At 48.2% G+C, this 23035-nt stretch overlaps 1 protein-coding gene across 1 annotated transcript; it reads right to left on the reverse strand.

The window, feature by feature from the left end:
* Positions 1-1223: 1223 nt before the first annotated feature.
* Positions 1224-22700, reverse strand: LOC149271841 (collagen alpha-1(XX) chain-like). The gene is made up of 34 exons (XM_089507098.1): positions 22637-22700; positions 22416-22559; positions 22059-22178; positions 21057-21212; positions 20765-20884; positions 20454-20618; positions 20201-20365; positions 19791-19963; positions 18636-18765; positions 18283-18425; positions 18046-18169; positions 17830-17963; positions 17352-17484; positions 16549-16688; positions 16112-16233; positions 14941-15166; positions 12855-12997; positions 11206-11348; positions 11008-11117; positions 10658-10816; positions 9560-9637; positions 8144-8230; positions 7971-8024; positions 7441-7536; positions 7243-7296; positions 7050-7103; positions 5998-6051; positions 5845-5916; positions 5231-5266; positions 4931-4997; positions 2316-2504; positions 2150-2220; positions 1921-2040; positions 1224-1238 (listed from the first exon to the last, which is right to left on the reverse strand). The coding sequence occupies exons 1-34, from the start codon at positions 22698-22700 to the stop codon at positions 1224-1226; spliced, it is 3861 nt and encodes a 1286-aa protein (XP_089363224.1).
* Positions 22701-23035: the final 335 nt, after the last annotated feature.

The raw sequence follows: 23035 nt of genomic DNA on the forward strand, positions 1-23035 counted from the left end.
GCAGGTGTGAGCGCCATGTGCGATCCGCTTAACCGAGATCCCGTGAGAGAGATCCGCCACGGAGCGCCGGACGAGGCCGGCCACACGCCTACAAGGTGCCCTCAACGCCACGCTTTCACTTTATAAGTGTGTGTGTGTGTGTGTGTATATATATGTATATATACACACATAATATATATACAGCTGTCCTCGAACTGCTCGATAGACATTACCTTCCAGACCCAACTTTAACCGAGCCAGGAGAGCCATGATACACAAACAATGCCTGGGCTCCTGACGCTTTTTACCCCAAAATACTGGACCCTGCGCTGGGGCAAAGCATGATCGGGGAATTTACTACCAGAATCCAGAAATCCATTCTGTATTGAGGAGATGCGGAAAACTAATAAGTGTCAAAAAACTAAATTAAATTAGAAAAATCTCCCTTACAGCACAGATTATATAATGTTTAAAAATATATACATGAAAAAAATACCTTGTTGGAATATTCCACTTCCTGCGGGCGTAAGGGAACTTCCTGTTTAGGAAGTAGTGCGCTACCGAAAATGCCCCCAAAAGAACGCACATATAATAACATTAAATTGCAAAATATGAAAATTCTATATAAATTTGCAAACGCGACAGAATGCGTTACCATCGCAGTCTAGGCCACAGCATGTCGGCGTACGCCAAGAACGGGCCATTTTCACACTGAATTATTTTTCCTGATATAGAAACACACAGGAGGGTTTAGTGTGAATTACATCATTCCGCGTGAAAACAGGGACCAGAGTGTTTATATTGAAATAATTAAAAAAAGTTTTATTTTTGCAATAAGTAATTAACAGCGAGAACAAACTGCAAATGCGCCACGTATTAATTATTCATCCATTGGACATAACCGCGCAGGTGTATTAAATCCATGAAGTACTGCTTACGGAAGCATCGCATCGCCACATAGTGGGTTAAACCTTTACATTTAACGGTAAAAATCAAAGCTCTTTGGGAAAGTTGCGTATATAATATATATATATCTATCACAGATGCATTTTTGGTTTATCGGGAGATGGTTTTGGAGCGGAAATGATGCCCAGTAACGGCCACCAACCTGTCTTCCCTTACTGGTTCTGGAGGCGAGCGACGCGGAATGCTCTAGAATCTTCAGTCAATGAGATTCCAAGACGGGCGACCTCTCGTCGAGGTTATAGGGAGACTTGTCGGGGTCCAAAGAGCTTTTCAGGGGATCATCTCTGGATCACCTGGAATCAAACAATAGATTTTTCAGTGGAAGACCTGATCTGATACTTTTTAGGGTGAAATAACTATCCCATTTGAATATCTTGGTACAAGGGTTTCCAGGACAACACAAAGCCAGGTCTTTCTTACTTATCTACATATCACTCAAAGGGCTCTCCATTCAACCACATTTCATAAGCGTGTTGTGAATATTCAGTCTGACTCTACATGTTTATTCACCAACCCAGGAGTCTGCAGGATGAACATTTCATGTGACGGACATCACTCAGGATTATGAGGGCCAACCCCGGGGAGATCTTCCTGGGCCATCCCAACTCTTGTGGCCGAAGACCCTCACGGGGGCCGGTCCTTCATATTGAACAGAGATCTCCGAAAGATGAAATATTCAAACCTTTTTCAGCATTACGAGGACCTCCTAATTGGTCAAAGGGTTCTGGAACGAAAGTTCCTGGAGATGGATCACACTACGCTGAGATAAGCCCTTCACATAGTATCTACTATAATATAATCAGTGGTCTTCCTCTAGCTGTGGGTGTATTACATAGTCATGTAAAGTAAACTTGATTGCAAGCTCAGAAGACCAAATACGCATATGGTTAACCATGAGTGATTATAGACCAAGGACAGGGTGTCACACTGTGCACATACCTCCAGCATTTGCCACATTGCATGGAAATGGCTCACATGCCCCAGGTAGCCCAGGAGGTCCTGTCTGACCAGGGATCCCAGGAGGTCCAGAAACACCAGAACGTCCAGGAGAGCCAGAAGGACCAGGATTCCCGAACATCTCCTTTCCAGGAGCTCCTGAGTGAAGCAAAAATGAACAATTATGGGCAGGAACAGACTACTAGCAGGTAAGAAGAGACCTGAGAAAAGGATAAAGATGGGTCCAAGAATGTGGTGGACCTGGTACTCCTGTTGGCCCCGTTAGACCTTCTTGATTGAATCCCGGACCTCCCTTATCTCCTTTAGGTCCACTTGTTCCTAGGAGAGGAGATAAAAGGTGGATGGTGTATATTGTAGCGAAGGGGGTAAATGGGACATATGTGGAAAGCAGTAAAATGCGTCAGGATCCGTACCTCGCTCTCCTGGATATCCCCTCCTGCCTGGTTCTCCCTGGCCTCCATTCATACCAGGCTCTCCTTTCTCCCCGGGGGGCCCTGGTGGCCCAGGGACCCCAGGCTTCCCTCTCGTTCTATCCGTATCTCGTAATGGAACGGGATGCATCTCTCGCTCACCAAGGACTGTGTCCAGCTTCAGCATGTGAGCTGTCAAAGGAGACAGAAGGCAATTGATCAAGGAGTCTGTAACCTGTCTAGACACGGAGAGAAAAGTACTAAAGTACGACAAACTCAACAGAGAGGAACATCGGTTTAAATGTCCAGAAAGCCCATAAGATACTCTACGCAGTTCCAATTTTTGGGGGTGATGATGGTGGAAGCCGTTTCTATCCTTCTAACGCCTCAATGTTAACTACATTGGGAGTTAAATCTTAACAACGGTTTACTGAAGCCCCTGTGTTTCCATAATAGAATTAAGATGGTAATGGAACGAGTTAAGGGCGGGTTAATCAGAAAAAGAAACGGTTACCTTGTTTCTATCACTAGAATATATTCTTAGTCGTGACTCATGGTTAAAAGAACACGTTCCCACTTTTTAACAAAAAAATATATTGTCCACTCGTAATCTCCCGGCATTCTCGGTGCACAGAAGCTCTCCTTATAATTGATTGAACGCGAGGACACCAGGGTATGAACCTCTATCCCCCATCTCCTCGCTTTCTACCAATTACAGAATCATTTGAGAAGATGTTCTTTCCAAACTGACCTCTTGCAGTAAACCACCAAGACGTGGGGCTACCAGCAGGGGCGTAACTAGACGCCTCAGGGCCCGGGTGCGAGAATCTGTTAAGGGCCCCCCCACCCCCCCCCCAAAAAAAAACGATTTTTACCCAACAATTTTTTTTCAACAAATTCAATTTACATATTGAATCATATCTGTAAAAAAATCAAAGAAAAAGGGGCGCATGTACAAAGGGCATAATCCAGGGGTGTCCAAGTTTTTTCTGCAGTGGGCCACTTCATCAGAATTGTATACGTGCGCGGGCCGCACTCATTTTTCACTGTGACAAAAAATATGGCCTTTAATAAAATATGCAGATTAAAATAAAGTAAAATGACACAAAACCTTTACTCTTCCTCTCACTGATTTCTGGGCCTTGAAAGTTTTGCGACTACAAATTCAGGATTCCCTAGATTTATTCTAGGGATGAACTAAAATGAAAATTCTGGACCAAAACATTCAGGGTTCACTTAGCCAAAACCGAAAATGACCCCCACCTTTAAAAATAATAATAAAAACTTGCATGTTTAATAAAAGTAGGTAACAGACAATTGGACAAAATTAACAATATGACTTGGCATGATAGGAGTGTGATTGCTAACAGCAATCACACTCCTATCATACCCAGGCAACCAGTAAATGCTGGTACCTAGGCATGATGGGACTGTGCTCGCTGTAATTGCTGTTGGCAATCACACTCCTATCATGCCAAGTCAGCCAGTACATGCTGGTACAGGGTGGCTGTAAGTGATGTGCAGACCCCATACTGCTGGCAGCATCACTACACAAGGGGGGCAGCTAGCCAGGTTTCAGCATGTACTGGCTGACTTGGCATGATAGGAGTGTGATTGCTAACAGCAATCACAGTCCCCATCATGCCTAGGTTCCAGCACTTACACATCCATGCTATCACACAAACACACACACTCATTTATTCATATAATCATTCATTCACAGATTCATTCCCTCAATCACACACACTCATTCAAACACCCTCCCCACCCCCTTACCTGCACTGCAGCTCCTCGATGCCGCTCACAGACTTCAGCAGGGGGCGCGGCCTCCCTCTGCCTTCTCTGCTAAAGCACAGAGGAAGTAGGATGTCACGTGAACTCCGCTTCCTCTGTGCAGTCCAGAAGACCCTCCCACAAGTAAGTAGCAGGGCTTGAGGTGCGGCTCGCGTAAGATCGGTTGCCCTGGCTGCCGATCTTACGCGGGCCGCACCTCGAGGTCTCGCGGGCCGCATTTGGCCTGCAGGCCGCATGTTGGACGCCCCTGCCTTATTAAAAAAAAAAAAAAAAAAAAAAAAAAACGGAAAAAAGATTTCGGGCGGCCCCTTGGCTTGGGCCCCCCTGCCGCCGGGGCCCGGTCGCAGTCGCGACCCCTGCGACCCCGGTAGTTCCGCCACTGGCTACCAGGACCTTCTAGCCCCCTGATTACAGTGACTTTCATAGTAACACCGCTGCCCTCGGCAAAGTCACCCACCGTGAGGAGCATTCAGAGACACAACGTTCCACCTTCCTTACATTGTATCTCCCGGCGAAAGCAGTAAAAGTTTGTTCATAAGCTTAACATCTAGTTTTTCCTTTAGTGCTTTTGAAATTGTGATTTATCAAAAGGATAAAGCGATGGCACGCAGAGAATTTAATCTAAAGGGTAAAAAAAATAATTTCACTGATTAATGTTTAGTAAGAAAGAAGGACGGCGTGCGAGCGCAAAGGGAACGGCCCCTGGAGCCCCGTCTCGGTGACTTTGGTGCTGAATACACGCGGGGGGAGAGTACACGTTCCTAATATTAATAGCCTCCTTATTTTATATCTTGTTTATAACGAAAGTCGCGCGATTCTCTTACCCTGAATGAGTCGTTCGCACACTTGATTCACCAGATGATAAATGCCGGCTACCGACTGAGGCTCGCCCTACAAGCAGAAGAAAGGTTTGACCTTCAGCCCGAGGAATGATTACCGTCCTTGAAAGTCTTACGCCGGACAATGTTAAGTATTCAGCGAGCGTCATGCGCAGCTCCCGGCCGCTCGGGACGTAATGATTTTCTGTCCTTCTGTATGACGGGGCTGCACCCGACGGGGGGGGGGATCTTTCTCCGATCCACCTGCATACAATTAGCGCCAGATGAAGCAGGTGCCCAACTTACCTTTTCCCCCTTCTCTCCTCGGGTGCCCGGAAGACCCTGAGAAGTCGAGAGATTAAAACAGAAGAAGAAATCATTGAATAAGAAATACCTGGGGAGGGTGTAATTGAAATGTAAGACGAGTCCGCTTCGCTGCCTGGACACGGATAGTTACTCAATCATCACTCGGTTAAATGGGTTTGCGAGCAGACATTGACCTCTACGTGTTTACTAATGATCAGTAAATGATGTTGTACATGGGAGGGAATATCTAATTCACCGGGGAGGAATCATTTGTACCGTTTACCGGCGACTTCAGTTCCAATCAGGACCTCTAATGGGTCCCAAAGGGACACTAATAAAGTGATGAATTAGGCTACTCAACATGGGACCGGTTGGCCATATGGACCTTCAATCAGATCGGTCCACCACTGGCCAATAAAACTAAACCAGAATCCCTTTTTATACATAAATTAACCCATTAGAGCCTGAAAAACCCAACCAACCACCCTCATCATCACTCACTTACACCTTCATCATATTGACACCGTCTGTACTTCAGCTTCATCGCTCTATCGGAAGACATTTTAAAAGGGAATAAAAAGGTTTTGGGGAAATTTAAGATGCAAGATACTCACCGTTGGCCCCACGGCGCCTACGGGACCTCTGTCCCCAGGGAGCCCTTTAACCCCTGGAATTCCTTGTGTTCCCTGCAGGGAATAATTGCGACGGTTTTATTTTCATGTGTTTCTTGTGTTTCTACATGTTATCAGTTTGGTTCCTTTTCTTACCCGCGGTCCAGGATTTCCAGGAAGACCCGACGGTCCCTCTACACCCCGTATCCCCTGAAAACAGAAAAGGGAGAGAAAACGTCTGAACGCCATGTTTCTTTGACATGTACAAATGTGTTAGAAGATCTCTGTCTGCACGCAAAGACTTTCTGTTGTATTAAGCAGATGGATGCCTTTTCTCCGCAGTAAGCAAAAATGCGTGTGAATTTTGAAAGGTCACATTTGTCTGACAAATTTCTGAAGTATAATTAGCTGTCAGGGGCCAGGAAAATATCTGCAAACGCTGATAACGAAGCGGAACCGAGAGCAGAAAATATCCAAATGATTAAAGCATCAAGAGCCTGAAAACTAATGACCAAATGGTGCGAAATGCAGTGGGACGCGGTGGAATGTAATGGGACGTGGTGGGAGGCAGTGGAACGTGGTGGGAGGCAGTGGAACGTGGTGGGAGGCAGTGGAACGCAGTGGGAGGCAGTAGGACGCGGTGGAATGTAATGGGACGCGGTGGGAGGCAGTGGGACTCGGTGAGAGGCAGTGGGACGCGGTGGGAGGCAGTGGGACTCGGTGAGAGGCAGTGGGACGCGGTGGGAGGCAGTGGGACGCGGTGGGAGGCAGTGGGACGCGGTGGGAGGCAGTGGGACGCGGTGGGACGCGGTGGGAGGCGGTGGGACGCGGTGGGAGGCGGTGGGACGCGGTGGGAGGCGGTGGGAGGCGGTGGGACGCGGTGGGAGGCAGTGGGAGGCAGTGGGACGCGGTGGGAGGCAGTGGGACGCGGTGGGACGCGGTGGGAGGCAGTGGGACGCGGTGGGAGGCAGTGGGACGCGGTGGGAGGCAGTGGGACGCGGTGGGAGCGAGGATGTAAATGGGGTCTCAGGATGGGATGTGGTGGAACGCGGTAGGACCGAGGATGTAAATGGGGTCTCAGGATGGGTGGAATGAGAAATGTGTCAGGATCTGACAAAATCTTACAAAAGTTGTCCCCTTGTCAGATCCTCTCTCACCAATAGATCCAGTTTCAACCAAGCCCAGTCTGGCAACTAGTTGCTGGTTACCTTGGGTCCGGCTAGTCCATCTCTTCCTGGCGTCCCCTCTGGACCAGGAAGACCCTAAAGCAGGGAAGGAAACGTTAGTGAAGTCAGAATAATTCTGAAACATAATGCTTATTGTGGAAGATTCCCACGGGGTTTGGCACAATGTATCAAAACGTAGGAAGACAAACATTCTAAATGCCCCAAAAATATCTACCTGCAAGCCGGGACTTCCAACATCTCCCTTCTCTCCTTTCATTCCCGGGGGGCCCTGAAACAAAATCACGGGCTTTCGCATCATGTAGAACAACAAGCGAGATACTAAACATGGCGAGAAACACGACTATTTAACCCTAAGATTGCCGACAGCAAAGGCTTTTATCGCCGAATCCCCCCCCCATGTGGCGTATAATACCATCAGTCCGGTAACTGTCAGTCCACGTTTTCCTGGTGACCCCGTGTGACCGCTGAGCCCCTCCGGACCCCACGCCCCAGAAAGTCCGGGTTCGCCCTACAGAAAGAGAAGAAGCCCAAGATAACATTCACAATAACGGTCCGTCGGGCATTTCTTTCACAGCAACCGGCAGACAAAACGTTCGGAATGCATACAGAATTTGCCATTTTGGTTGAAAAAACAAGCGTTTAAAACACAAACATGTAAAATTCCCGTTGCGTTGGGCCACTCGGGGTGACTTCCATCTTGTTTTGTAACTAAACGAGCATTTGGGAGACTATCCGACAAAAACTGGAACTGTAGGAAAACTTTTTCTTCATATAATAGTTTAAAAGAAAGTGCTATTTGTGGCGGGGGGTTTGGTGATGGATCTGGAGGGGATACCGTCTACGGCCCACATGCTGGAGGCTTTGTGTGATATTCCATTAGTAAAGAGGTCAGTAGTTAACACGGAACTAAAGTGACGGATTAACAGCTTTGTGCATCGTTACCATGGGTCCGGTTTCTCCCTGGGCTCCTTTCGGCCCACGGGCTCCAGAGGGCCCCTGTTGAAATAAAGATAAAACAATATTTTATCAGGTTGGGGTTTGTCTCTGGACTTGTATAAACCAGTTATAATATACCCAAATAGGGGAATCTCTCTACCAGGGCAGGGGGGTCTTACAGGAGGTCCTGGAGGCCCGGGCGGCCCTCGCACTTCTGAGCTGCAAACGCAGGCTGAGGGTGGAGCAGGGCAGGTGTCTTCATGTCTCTAGAGAGGGGGGACGAGAGAGTTATGGAGGACTCGCTGAGGACAGGCATAGAGTGCCATACTACCGTACGGGTGATAGATACAGAGGTGGAATGGTGCGGAAGAGAAGATAGGGTTGCAGCACCTCAATTGGTGAGTGCAGGAGGTGCAGTGTGAACGGTACTATGTACAGCGCCGGAATAGCAGCGGATTGCGTGAACGGTACTATGTACAGCGCCGGAATAGCAACAGATTACGTGAACGGTACTATGTACAGCGCCGGAATAGCAACAGATTACGTGAACGGTACTATGTACAGCGCCGGAATAGCAGCGGATTTCGTGAATGGTACTATGTACAGCGCCGGAATAGCAGCGGATTTCGTGAATGGTACTATGTACAGCGCCGGAATAGCAACGGATTTCGTGAATGGTACTATGTACAGCGCCGGAATAGCAACAGATTACGTGAACGGTACTATGTACAGCGCCGGAATAGCAGCGGATTTCGTGAATGGTACTATGTACAGCGCCGGAATAGCAACAGATTACGTGAACGGTACTATGTACAGCGCCGGAATAGCAGCGGATTTCGTGAACGGTACTATGTACAGCGCCGGAATAGCAGCGGATTTCGTGAATGGTACTATGTACAGCGCCGGAATAGCAGCGGATTTCATGAATGGTACTATGTACAGCGCCGGAATAGCAACGGATTTCGTGAACGCTACTATGTACAGCGCCGGAATAGCAGAGGATTTCGTGAATGGTACTATGTACAGCGCCGGAATAGCAGCGGATTTCGTGAATGGTACTATGTACAGCGCCGGAATAGCAGCGGATTTCGTGAATGGTACTATGTACAGCGCCGGAATAGCAGCGGATTTCGTGAATGGTACTATGTACAGCGCCGGAATAGCAACAGATTACGTGAACGGTACTATGTACAGCGCCGGAATAGCAGCGGATTACGTGAACGGTACTTTGTACAGAGCCGGAATAGCAGCGGATTACGTGAACGGTACTATGTACAGCGCCGGAATAGCAGCGGATTTCGTGAATGGTACTATGTACAGCGCCGGAATAGCAGCGGATTGCGTGAATGGTACTATGTACAGCGCCGGAATAGCAGCGGATTTCGTGAATGGTACTATGTACAGCGCCGGAATAGCAACAGATTACGTGAACGGTACTATGTACAGCGCCGGAATAGCAGCGGATTACGTGAACGGTACTTTGTACAGAGCCGGAATAGCAGCGGATTACGTGAACGGTACTATGTACAGCGCCGGAATAGCAGTGGATTACGTGAACCGCCTAGGTAGCATTAGAGTCACCGCCAAGCGGTCACCTTGGATAAGACGTCACAGCACGTGTCCTTCTCTGGCCATTCCCCACCACAGAGAATCTGGAAAGATTGGATCTGGAGCTGGAGGGTAAGAAACAAATAGTTAACCCAACATATATTGTGGGGGCAGCTCAAGAAATCCACTTCAGACGCATAGAAGATGAAACTATCTGCTCAATTCCCTTAATCCCAGGGACCGCCAGAGCCAGTATCCTCCGCGTGCCGCCAGGAGCCGCCGGGCACCGGAACCTCTTCTAAAGATCAAAACGGAAGACTGAGAAACTCTGTACCCCAAAACACGAAGACACCTGATTGCAGCGAAGGGGCACACGGGCAGCGGACCGCCGCTTCTAAGCCCTGGCACAAAACCGGTTACAGATGCATGCACCGGCACACAATACAAACGTATTTAGGGACAGAAAGCATCCCTCAGGCGGATCCCACGGTTAACAATTAGACGAACGCGCTGAGTTGACTAGCAGCTCTGGTTGTGTCCCCGGCAGCTAACTCTTCGGCCGACCCGCGCAGCTATAAATAGAGAGATGTTATCGCCTCTCTTTAAACGCCCTCTGGAGAGCCGGAGTCTTTCTTCTCCGCTCCGCGAGATGCAGAGAGCCAGATCTGTTCCAAATGAAAGCCATTGATCACTGGAAATTTAAAGTGTCTCAAGTTAAGTAAAGCCTGATGACTGATGAAAATGAGGCACTCCGTCTTCTGTGAGATATTCCGAGCGGACGCGGGTGACACCGGGGTGACAACGTATTATAAAGACAAATTAGAGACTGTTTTGGCTTTTTTAAGATAAGAAATTACAAGAAGGGAGTCAATTTAACCCATTATCGGGCTCCGTAGAGTACCAAATCAGAAGCCCCTTCAATGCATCCTAACAAGCGTCGTCATCGGGTAGCGCTCGCCGCGCTGGTGCTCAACAAAACGCTGGAGGATTTTGCACATGCTTCTTCCCCAACAGAGGTTGGAACCGTGGAAAGAAGTTGTTACCATGGTGATAAAATGGACCATAATTGAAATCCTCTGTCTTATGACCATTAGACCTTCGAACAATAAAAATGATCCCGAGATGGAGATGTGAGATCTACTTACTGCTGCTGAACCGCTTCTCGGTCCTCTGGTTTTGGTCAGTTTCCCCAGAATCTCAAACCCCAGGGTCGTCACCCGTCCCATGACCCCGATGGGTCTTTCAGCTACCCGCAGGCAGTCCACATAGAGGCGGACGGTCCCGCTGCCTACGGACACCTGTACCTGCCGACAAGAAGTGGAGGATGACCCCAAAAAACCATCACGACAACTTAAAGAGCCACAGAACCCCAATGTCGTCCCAGGACCCCGACCCTTATTGTGGCCACCGCTCATCTCCTTGGTGTTCGGGAGCCAACATTTTCAATTAGTTTTGCAACAAACCTCTAAGAAATAGCTGTGAAAATATTAAATACCTTGTGAAAACTGCCAAAGAATAACTTTTCTACTTCTTCTTGGTTAAAGGTGACCTCCTGCAAGATTCCTTCGTAGTTGGGGTTGAAATAGGTCAAGACTTTTTTAGTTGCTGTTAGAAATAAAACGTTAACATCTTGCGATCAGCGGGACGGGGTATGCAACAAAAACTTTTCAGATGTGGTTTCTCGGAAGCTTACGGTCCAGGACGACCCCAAACACCGGCTGAAAATCTTCATCCACCACCTGCCAAATGGCGAAGGGCTCCTGAGCGGAGGGCGAGGGCAGACGGAAAAGAAAACTGAGAGTGTGCTCCGCTGGGATCCCGTCTGGATGGATTTCCCTGGAGAAGACCGGGACAAAGATACCATGGTCAGAAGTCCCATTCAACAGATACAAGTTCAAGATGGCGGCAGGTCTGCCACCCCTAAACCTTTGAATGTAGACAATAAATACCCCTACGGACTCCCCCATACTACACAACCCCACACTTTGGTGAGCTGAGTAGGGAGTAGGCCAGTGGTGGGGTCTCCAAAATTATTATGGAATCTTCTTAAGGAACTCTGGAATCTTGTGGACCCTTGCAGATACTTTACGTTGTTGTTCACATAGATCGGATGTTGTATGACCAGGGTCAGGTTCTCGGGTTCCAAAGTTAATTATATCATAATGCCTTAAACTCTGGGGAGCTATTGGTCTTCATGAATGGGGAGACGCATGATCCAGAACATTCTAGATTAAAGATTTAGAACAGATTTTAAACACTTGAACCATAAGAAGACGATGCGAGATTTATGGAGGACTTCTGCTCATATACCTCAAATAGTTAATTTATTGGTAATCTAAATATTTAAAAGTCAGAGTGACGTATCTCAGGATACGTGATGCACCCAGGGACAGAGGTCACAGATTTGCACAAATCAAAAATGGAGGTTTTTAGCAGATTTCCCCGAATAAAGGAGATTATTGCTATTATTATCCGGGCTTCGTGGTATGAAGAGGAAGGAATGAAAAAAGGCTGCCCCCCAATCTCTCCCCTCCGCGAGACGTCTCGCAGCCCACGCGCCCAATTAGTTCCTTTTCCCGAAAGAAGCTGGTCTCTGCCGGGGCCGAGAGAACGAGACGCTCTCAGCTTCTCGGCAGATGAAAAGCGAAAACGCATCGAGCTGGAAATGAGGGGAAAAGATGGGTCAGAGCAGATGAGAAGGAGACGGATCGAAAAAGAGGAGCAGAGACAGGGGTGAAAAGGAAAAAAGGAGAAGAAGAAGGTGGTGTAGGAGGGAAAGACTGCAATACATTAAACAACAATAAGAGGGAACGTTGGGAGGTATTTATAATGAGAAATTCTGGTTTGAAAAGTAGTCTTATGGCCTTAGAAACCAATGGAAAGGGTCCAATTAGCATGAACATTGGTTGCTATGGTAATAAGATCACTTTGACAATGTTGCACCGTATTATTTCTCCCCCGGCCCTAATCGAGGTACAGGGTGTAAAAATAATATGCCAGGACTCTTTATTCTCCCAGAAGAGGACTTTCCCGGGTGGTACGACAGGGGCAATTCATTTCAGTCCTGGACGTGCTGTCAAGCAATAGAAGAATCGGTTTTAGCAGAAACTATAAGTCTTGGCCAGCAGTCCGTGTCTCAGGAGTAGTCCATACGCGGCTCGCGGTGTAAGGAGGTTGGAGTTCAATGGAAAATCTGAGAAGAGCGCTCTGTGATAAAATATTTAGGGGAACGGGGGGTTTGGACTGGGATCAGAGGTAGAGAGAGAGTTGGGCTCGGCTCCAGGCTCCCTTCTGTGGAAAGGCTCCCAGTACATGGGCCGTGTCCGGCCCGCAGCCAGGTACCTGGTCCAGATGGTCAGCTGGGCGTCCTCCGCAACGGTAAAAATCCTGGCTCTTCCCAGTACAAAGGCGTCGATGGAGACTCCGCTGACAGACGAGTAATACTTCTCACTGAGGCCAAAAGCAGCCATCATGTTGTAGCCTGGCAGAGCGGAGCACAAGGAGCGTTAGGAAGAGGGAGATGGGGCAGCAGACACCCGGGGCATCTGAAACTGGGATTACAGGGACTGGCAACAGTCAAACCAGTTCACACGTGCAACGCCATGCGTACGCCAGACACACGCGACGGATAACACTTCATCCCCACGATCGCCGTGCGGTGACTGGAACGCACACGGTTATCCATACATATTTGTCCCAATATCAGTATAATATACAGAATATACACAGCCAGGTTACTCGATAATTCCCTTTAACCCTTCCCTGCCAGAGGTCCTGTATCTCGTATCTGTGTAATGAGCTGCAGGACCTTCTGGCAATGAAAAGGTTCCATTTCATTTCAATTCAAGCGCCGCCCCATCAATTAGCCCCTTGGGGAGCGGAGGTATGTTTGAGCCTTTTCCCATTCTCCCCGCGTGGATCAGGCTAATAAAGCACAAGGTCAGGGCAGGCATGTCGTCACAAAAGGTCACAATATGTCGCTGGTCCATTAGAACTGATCACACTCAGAGGTATACTTTGGACCTTAACTGCGCATGTGCGGCACTCACCCATATACTTACCTTATATGTATGAGGGCCATGAGACAAAACACACGGGGCCAGCCATCTACAATACATGATGTCGCTAGACAAGTGACCCGAGAACCCTAATCTTTAATCCTAATGACGCTCAGCGACCTTTTCAGACTCGGGGTATCAAAAGCTGCCAATAGCCCCGAAGCTCAGGACACTGGCAGGGAAACGGGCCAGGTCTTCCAAACAAGACTTGTATGTATGAAGTTAACCCTTGTTTGTTAAATTAAATTGACCCCCCGGCCTTTTAACGAATAGACCCGAGAGAGTCCCATAGCTTTATGAAACGGCCTGCCTGGTTAGCAATTCCACGCGCTGCCTGCATGATCTGCAATTCAGGCCCGGACGGCGTCTAATGACTTCTTGAATTCATCTTAAGCCAAAGACAAGTTAATTAATAAAACTCAATTGTAATTAAAATAAATTCCACCACGGAGCGATCGGACGACCGCGTTCTCTCATATTACTCCGTCTCCTGTCCTTGAACAAATAAATAGGAAAACAAGCAGAGAACAATTGATCAGAGAAACGAACGGACGGCTGTGTTTTTCCAAAGGATGACTAAGAAGATAAAACAATTATTCTGATGTGTTCCTTTCTGCCGATAAATTACATCAGAGAATATAGAAAATACAATCGGACTCTCAGAGCGTGGCCTCCCCTCCAAACTTTAGAGGACAATCGGAGAACTTTCAACAAGAACTGATCCAGGGTGCTGGCTTTGCTCCTTTTTATTGCCAAGGCTGGTTTTGTCTGATTTCTTGATCCGAGAGAGGGAGAGAAGAGAAGAGTGAGAGAGCATGAAAAGAGGGAGGGAAAAAAAGAAAAAGAGAAAAGAGAGAAAAGAGAAAGAAATGGTGAGAGAAAGAAAGAAGGTGAGCGTAAGAAAGAGGGTGAGAGGAAAAAGAAAGAGGAAAAAAAGAAGAAAAGAGAAAAAGAGGGTGAGAGAAAGAAAGAGGTTGAGAAAGAGAAAAGAGGGTGAGAAAGAAAGAAAGAAAGAAAGAAAGAAAGAAAGAAAGGAGAAAAGAGATACCTCAAATACCTTATATAGCTTTGGCAACACTGAAACTGTATTCCGTCACGCCAATAAAGCATATTTTATTTGAGAAAAAAAAGAGAAAAAGAAAGTAACACAATGTGAATAAAAGGATGAGAATCCGGGTCTCCCCAGCGCAGTGATACCCCCCACGGGGCAGAGATCTGTACCTCCGATCGCACACACGCCCCGCATAGTTCTGTTTCTTTCTTACAAGTAAAGCCCCAATGTTTGGTGGTTGTAAGGATACGTTCTCTTCTGCTTTCAATCCCTTTGGATGTTATCCGGAAAACCTCGGAAAGATCTCGTATCTCCTTACCCAGCGCGGCGTCTCCGTCATCCGTGGCCTCGAGCTGCGGACACGTCCCTGCAGGACAAAACACGTGTCGGTGGCCAACGGTGGACAGGAATCGATTCCCCGGTCATCGGCGATGCAACCGAGAGCGAACACAGCAGGTGACGGATTCAGTACCAGCCAGCGAGACACGAGCGGGTCGCCGATCACACAGCGGGACACCGGGGACGGGGTTTCAGGGATTTGGGTTCTAGGGAATAGATCTTATTTATAGTGTTGGGGCAGAGCTCCTGACCTCTATCTAATCAACCAACGGCATACCGGGGTCTTTGGGAACTTTGAGAATGTTACAACCAAGCAAGAGCATCTTCTCACAATATCCTAAATCTGAGGTCTAGCGTGAAGTGTGCGAACTGAGTGTGAGTGGGGACCATCAGGTGTAGGGCGCATGTTCTGAGTGTGACAGTAAAATGTACGGGATATACTCACCCGTCATCTTGCCCCGTGAAAATCCACCACGTGCTGGGGGTAGACCTAAACCACAAACACGCAACACTTCACACACGTAGCAATGAACTCAGCATCTTAAAACCTACCTATCCATTTAAATGAACCCCCCCCCCCCCAACTCCCCGCAAGGTCGGACGTCACGTCAGACTCCTGGGGAGAAACGATCAATTATCTACAACTTCTTGTTACACGACTGTCCCATTTGCATTCCAGGTCAGCGAACAAACGCCGGCGGCGACTCCCTGGAGAAGCCGGATTCACCTTCAGCGAAGGACGGCCGGCGTGGAGCTTCAAAACAGGGTCAGTGAAGACACGAGATGCACCGCAGAGGCTTTTGATAACGAAGAAAGAATACTCCGGGGAGTTACGTTACCCACAGAGCACGGCTAATAGATGGAGGGATAAGACTCGCACTTCATTGATTGGAAGCCACGTGACCTCGCTGGAGAGGACGCGGTTACATTGTTACACGTATGTAGAAGCACAAATGGAACCCCACAGCCCTCAGCGGGGAAAAGGGACAAGATCACCCCCTCCCCCCCCGACGTTGGGAGACATTGTTGAAGATATTTATTTCGTGCTCCATGGTCAATGCCAAAATCCCCTGATTTTAGTTAATTTCTCTCCTTATTCTCTGTTATTTCACCCCCACCCACCATCAACGGCGTCCTCACCTGTTCTATACCTCACCGACAACGCGTCGCTCTGCGTCCCATCTGCATACCGCGCGGAGATGGACACCTGATACTCGGTGCTGTACACCATCCCGGACAGCAGTGCTTTATGCTCCAACCCTGAAACGGAGATCTGCCGGGAGATGAAGAACCAAGTTCTGATCAACAGAACCACGACACCAACCCCTTCCCCTGCCCCCCGGCCCTCTTGAAACCTGTAACGCTGGGGATATATTTTCACTAATACCGGTGAAGACATTTTGGGGACCCTCTGAAATGAATCTCATATCCCGAAGCGTTACATCTCCTGGGATCCCCAACCCTGAATATCTTTTAACGAACGAGGCGATAGAGGAGAACTTTGTAACCAGTAACTCGTTCAGGATCCCAGTTTGTCTGGATTCGGGTGAGGTCTGTAGGCGAAGGTCGCACTCTATAAACGCGTCACCTGGCTGAGTCTTCCTCCGTTCAGCGGGATCCAACGGATCAGATAAGACGACACATCGTTGGCTCCGGGGTCCCATGTAGCGCTGGCGCTGTCTCCGGAGACATCGGTCACTTCCAGACCGGTTGGAGACGGAACCTTCGCTGTAAATGGAGGCGATACAGAGTAACTGACATTAATTGGTGGCCCAGGAAGCCAACAAGGACTCAAAAATCCCCAGAGACACAACGCGTTTCGCACGTTATTTATATCCGGCTGCAATACAAACCCAACCTACAGAGGGCAGCAGTGTAAGCAAAAAAAAACAAGGTTTAGTAATACGGAGAAGAGGTATACAGAGAGAAAAGGTAGAGATGGGCATAACGGACACCCCCCTGCTCTCATATGCAAATTGCATGTGAAAGTATCTCATTTGCATACGCACACCGCTTTATTTAATCGTATGGAAAGCGTCGCTCACATGCTTTTCGTCCTCTGCGCTGCTTGTGGATTATACTCACACAGACGGGGATAAACACACACAGCCGTACGTCAGCTGCCACATTAAGTCAATATCTGCTGCTGATCTGCACTCACCGGACTTGCCATTAAAATGTGACATTCTACCATTTGGTAATTAACACTAATTAAGCTCCGAAGCTTCAGACTGAGAAACATACGGCGGCAAAGACTCCCAAAATTAAACAATAAAAATAACTTCATCAGCAGCCAAGAGGACAATGTCACCTTCTGGCTGAGACCACCAACAAGTCCACCCAGGACTGACCCCACTGGCACCGGACAAGCAACTGGTTTATATAACTTACAGGTGGTAACGTTCCCAGTCAGCGAGGCTGAAGTCTTTGCTCCGCTCGTCAGGGAGGTTACGCCGATGGTGTACCGAGTCTCAGAGGTCAAGGTCTTCAAGGTCACAGATGTAGCATCCCCCGGGACTTCGACCTGCAATGGAGAGCCGGTGGGTGCAGAGTGTGACCCAGTGGGGTTACGGGGACCCCTGGGACTCACTTCTACTTTTGTCTACACTTTCTGGGACACTCGGGTCTCATGATTCAGATTATAAATAGTATCACCTTTGGGGAAGAATAACGTCGGAACACTAAGCCTGCCTTCCCTAGGATTAAATGTGACAAAGTCCCCGGGGGCCCTTGTGTTTTTATCCTTCTGCCTCTGTTGGGATTTTGTGTCATTTCGGTCAGTTTCATTTGCATAAATCTGAAAATATTCACAGTGCCGTGGGAAGCGGGAGGGCGATGGCGTCACAAAGCTAACACTCTACATACAAACCTCTCCGCTGCTCGCGCTGCTCGTGTAGGTGACGCGGTGGGCTGCGGGGTGAGGGGACGATGCCTCCCAGCGCACGGTGACACTATTGTGGCTCACATCGGTGAAGTGCAGGTTCCAAAGGGTGACGGCGGGTTCTACGTGAGATCGAGAATGAGCCTCAACAATATTTATTCATGGACTTCGGGTTTTGTAAATGGGTTTTCGTAAGATGCCCACCTGTCTTCTGCTGCAGCGTGGCAGGGTCACTGGTTTCATTCCCAGACGCAGCATACACGGTCAAACTATACAGGGTGTTCGGGGTCAAACCGGACAGGTGGGCACTCGTGCCCCTGACCTTAACCTGTAAGACAATCAGAGCCCCCTCAGCCTGGTCATGGGATAAGCCTTTCCCCCTAGACAGTAGACACCCGAAGAACTACAGGGGACATCGGTGACATGCGCCCTTTAAGTTACCTCTTTCACCGGCCCCTCTTGTTCAGATTCTGCCGCGTAGACCACCAGGTACTGTGCGGCCCCTTCAGACAGCTGCCAGCGCAAGTCTATAGTCGTATCTGTTACCTGATCCACGGACAAGGAGCGGGGCGCAGAGAGCGGCACTGCATGGGACAGCAAGAGGAGGATTCGGATATTATAAAAGCCGAAACTCAAGACAAGCCCCCAGTTCCAGCAGAGAAGTCATAAAAGAGGTCTGGGTTCCGCCAAAGGGCATGACGGAGGGACTTGAGACACCACCGAGCTTTAGGCATTATAAAGAACGTATACATCATCATTACAAAGGCCGTATTATTAGGAAAGAAGATACCCACGAGTCGAGGTGATCCCACGCAGCCCCGAGCCCACGCCGCTGCTGTAGATCGGGAAGACAGACACAAGGTAATCCGTACGCGAAGTCAGGTTCATAAGGATGGCCGATGAGGATGAACCATCCAGCACCACCTAAAATCACGAGGGGAGACAATAACGTTAACCAACAGATGTCCTTGGACTACAATTCCCATTATCCTTTGCCTGCCAAGTCATGAGAAACGCGGGAGATGCACTCCCACAATAACTGGAAATCCCTCTTTGGTTCTGGATGGAAGCCGGGCAATATGATTAAAACGATGACAAAGCGAGAACAGCAGATGGATGGAGGATGGCAACAGAAGCGGGACATGGGTGGGTTATCCCAAGAAAGCAAGAAATGGGCATCATACTCATCCGGTGACCTTGACATCTTAACTTTGGTGTAAACTCCGGGGGGGGGGGCAGAATTCTACTTTTCTGCCCCTGGGTAAAATGGTCTTTTCCAGTTAATAAGGCATCAAAATATCAAGAGACTCCCCACGTGCTGCACTCCAGGACCTCAAAATCCATAATTTAATCTCTGGTTCTAATACAGAATTATTGCCCTAAATCCCTGGTCACAGAATAAAACATCTCAGGAGGCCTGGAGATTGACTAAAATTCTAACTTTTACAGAGACTTCTATTTCAGCAAATTATTCTCGCAGCCCTTCATACAATACCTCCTCCGTCTTCTGAGAGAATGGGATCTGAAATTTATGAGATAGGAACTCAGGTGAAGAACGTGGAGGATTTAGAGAAAAGGCCAAGTGTTCCACCAGAGACACCAGAGTTAATTTAGCTAAATGTGACCGTCTGGATAGATAATCACCCTGACAGTAATTATAGAAAATCAGTCATTTCATGATATTGGCATTGCCAAAATTCAGAATACGTAAACCACGTATCTACCAGGGGTGGACCAGAAATATAAAGCCCCCAGTCGGGGAAAGACCACCCAGGCGGTAAATCATATTTCCCAGCGGACTACCTTGAATGTCAGAAACAATGTCTCCACGATGCCTTGTGGCCATGTACGGAACTGCAGCCAGAAGAGATAACTGCAGGTAGTTACTAATTGATAATCTGTAGCAAGGACATCTCTGGAGGAGGTGGTGATTTCAGGCCACATCCTACCTCTTGGGGGTTGCCACCCCGAGACGGGTAATACACAATGCGGTATTTGCGGACAGGCTGCTGCGGGTGAGTCCAGGAAAGACGCATGCTCTTAGCTGTCACGTCAGAGACCACCAGGTGTGTCGGGCTAGGGTGGGGGTCCAGGTTATCCTGGAGACCTTTATTTGGAGCTGCTGGAGAGAGAGAGAGAGAGAGACAAAGAGAAGGTCATTTTGTAATCATTAGGATAGGTTTTTAGCACCAACCTATTCCATAGTACAACGAGGGGGGTACATCCCACCTGTAGTGAAAAACTGGAAAAGGTTAAGGCTCTCAGCATAAAAGCCAATAGGGTCAAACCTTCAGGGGTTGTGGGATATTGGGGGTTCTGTGGGCCCTCAAAAGACCTCTAAAGTTTGTTTTGGACCCACCTAGTTCCTGGTGCTTTCTTTTCTCCTTCAGTCTCATGCAAAGCACCCGGGCGACATCGCCCACCAGAGAGCTGAGCATAGGGAAGTCTGGGACCATATGCACAGTCAGGTCTAAGGGCTCCGATGCCAACTCTCTTAACTCGGCCTCGTCTGCATTTTTAACACCTGGGGAAAAACATAAAAAGCATGTTAAGCGGGTCAGGGGCTCAGAGACGTCGGTGGTCCCTCTAACACGGAGATTTAGCGTAATTACCAATAGCAAATATATATATCCCGGCCTCTTTGAGCGTTTGGGCCACTCTTATGGCGTCATCCTGCGACTTCCCATCTGTTAGGAGGATCAGGACTTTGCCAGCCTGAGAGCGAGCTCCAGACGCTGCCCGAAGATTTTCCTCCAGAACATGGGTTAGAGCCAGACCTGCAACACATGATCGGGGACCGGTGACCGGACGTACAGGACCCCCCAAATAAAGCCTGGACCCCCAGCATACAGAGCACATGGAGCTGAACCATCACCCCTCACTCTAGTAACACACGTGTACCTTAAGCCCACGTGGGACGTACCTGTAAACGTGTTCCCCCCTTTGTATTTTAACCTTTTTAAGCCCTCAAAAACTTCAGCCTTTGTGGTAAACGTATTGAGGTCCCACTCCGTCTGGGGTTCGCCGCTGTATTGAGATAAACCTGCAAGAGAAAAAAGGAGGAGGCTGACACGTAAAAAGTCATATGAACATACATGTAGCATTACAGACACATATACAGCCCCACATCTACTTAACACTAAACCCTACTAGATATTATTTAAATCTTAGCTTTCTTCATATAAACCACACAAAATGAAGCCGGATCTGTATACCGATCCTGATCTTGTCGCGTGAGATGTGGAACGGGCCAAGTATCCCTCCAAGGAAGTTCTTCACGAGCCGGAAATTGGAGCGGCCGACACTCCACGAGCTGTCCACAAGCAACATTACGTCCCACTCAGACGTCGTGTCACAGTGATACGAAGGGGCTAAAACGCAGAGAGGACACGATCAAAGAGTAACGGCGCAAACAACGAGGACAGTCTAAAAATAACAGGGAGAGGGAGAAAAGAGAAACAACAACATGGGAGGGAGAGTAAGAAGAACAAAGACGAAACAAGGACGGAGGATACAAGCATATACAGCAATGAGATGGAGAAGAAGACGAGTCAAACTATAAAGCAGGGGATAGAGAGTAAAGACTAGGAAGCAGATAGATAAGAAGAGAAAAAAGAGAAAAGGAAAGAAGAGCAAAACAATGATCAAAGAACAAAAACAACAAGAAACGCAACGAGAGAGAGAGAGAGAGAGAATGGGATATAGAAATACAGAGAAGGGGGGAAGGACTAAAAAAGGAACAAGAAAACAATGAAGGGGATGGAGGCAGCGAGAGAAAGATTTATCAGCAAGAGAGAAAAGAAATGAGAATAAAGAGACCATCAAACGAGAAACCTGCCCGTCGTGCCTCGGTGTAACTTTACCTTTTCTAGGGGTGCTGGGAGTTGACGGAACTGCTCTCGGTATCTTTGAGGGACTCCGGTAGGAGGGTCTGGGTGCTAGGGTGCCATAAGACCTCTTTGTGTCCGACACGTGGGGTCCACTGGTACCAAAAGGTACAGGCTGCTCCTTAGCTCCCTTCTCTAGAAAGGAGGCACTGGGGTTAGTCCTGCGTGCATTACATTAATTAACTACAAATGTGATCTGTTTTGAGGCAGAACATGGGATTAGCCACTAAACACAGACCCACAATGCTTTATGGGAAGGGTTAACAGGGTCCATAGCAGTTCGCTGTGGCTTTAGACAGACCCTAACCTGGCTGCACTCCCCATACAGACCTGTGCTGTCTGAGCTGATGTTTGAAGGCGTAGTGGGCTCCGTATCACTGACCATGGACTCAGTGGTCCCCTCATCAGGTTTCTTCCTACTATTTCTGGTATGGGTTTTCAAATCCTCTACTGCAGGGATAAAAAGAGAGTCACACAGGAGACTTTAATAGATGATTAGTTATAGCTATTGCCTAGATGGAAGAACTGCCAGAAAGTAGCTCTACGACTAATGGCAGATCTTGGTTCCTACAAGGATCTCTGGAGCTACTCGTTGGCTTTGACCTAAACTTGATACAAAGTCAAGAGATTCGGAACTTGTGAAACCAAAGCAAGACCCCAAATGCCCAGATTCTGCCCACTACTCACTGATAAATCTTCTCTTGGCAATCAGAGTGTCTTTTGCCCCCTGAATCACATGAATCTGCAAAATGTATTCCTTCGCTGGGTCCAGTCCTCCAACGGTTACCTTGGGGGTTTTAGTTTTCAGCATAACCTCTTGCTCAGGGTCCCCTGGGGCAAAAAAAAAAAAGAGGCATGTCGGTAGGAGATCAGTTAAAGGACCTACCTAGCTACCTCCTCATACTCACCTGCGATGGGTTTCACTAGCACTTTGTAGCCATTACTGAGTCCCTCAGACTCCTTCCACTTCATCTGTACTCGGTCCTCTGAAAGGACCGCAAGTCTCAGCCGCCCAGAACCTATAGGATGAATCGGAGGTCAACGGCACTCGCGTGGCCTCGATCAATCAAATCACAAGTAGGGGGAAGTAATATACACTTCCTCTGAACATCCAGGGCAAGCAGCTGCTGGAGGAAACAGCAGGAAGTGCTCAGAAAAATGGTTCCCCCCACCCACCATGCTGAACAGAACATGCACCATATTATAAGCAACAACCGATACCGAAGTCAGTACAAACTTGTGAATATTTTAAAGTCAACTTTTCTACAGAAAAAAAAGATTAGACAAGGTATTTAACACCCGACAAA

Source organism: Sceloporus occidentalis, unplaced genomic scaffold, assembly GCF_023333645.1.
Source record: "Sceloporus occidentalis isolate IW3139 unplaced genomic scaffold, rSceOcc1.0.p SCAF_457, whole genome shotgun sequence".
NCBI lineage: Eukaryota > Metazoa > Chordata > Lepidosauria > Squamata > Phrynosomatidae > Sceloporus > Sceloporus occidentalis.

What these genes read in the sequence shown, in the direction of transcription:
- LOC149271841 (XM_089507098.1), bottom strand. Translation starts at nt 22,700, where the DNA reads ATGAAGTGGAAGGAGTCTGAGGGACTCAGTAATGGCTACAAAGTGCTA. An exon ending in CACGCTGCAGCAGAAGACAG is followed by an intron (nt 17,964 to 18,045) that starts GTGGGCATCTTA and finishes GATCTCACGTAG; the next exon opens with AACCCGCCGTCACCCTTTGG. An exon ending in ATGGACTAGCCGGACCCAAG is followed by an intron (nt 6,052 to 7,049) that starts GTAACCAGCAAC and finishes TTCTGTTTTCAG; the next exon opens with GGGATACGGGGTGTAGAGGG.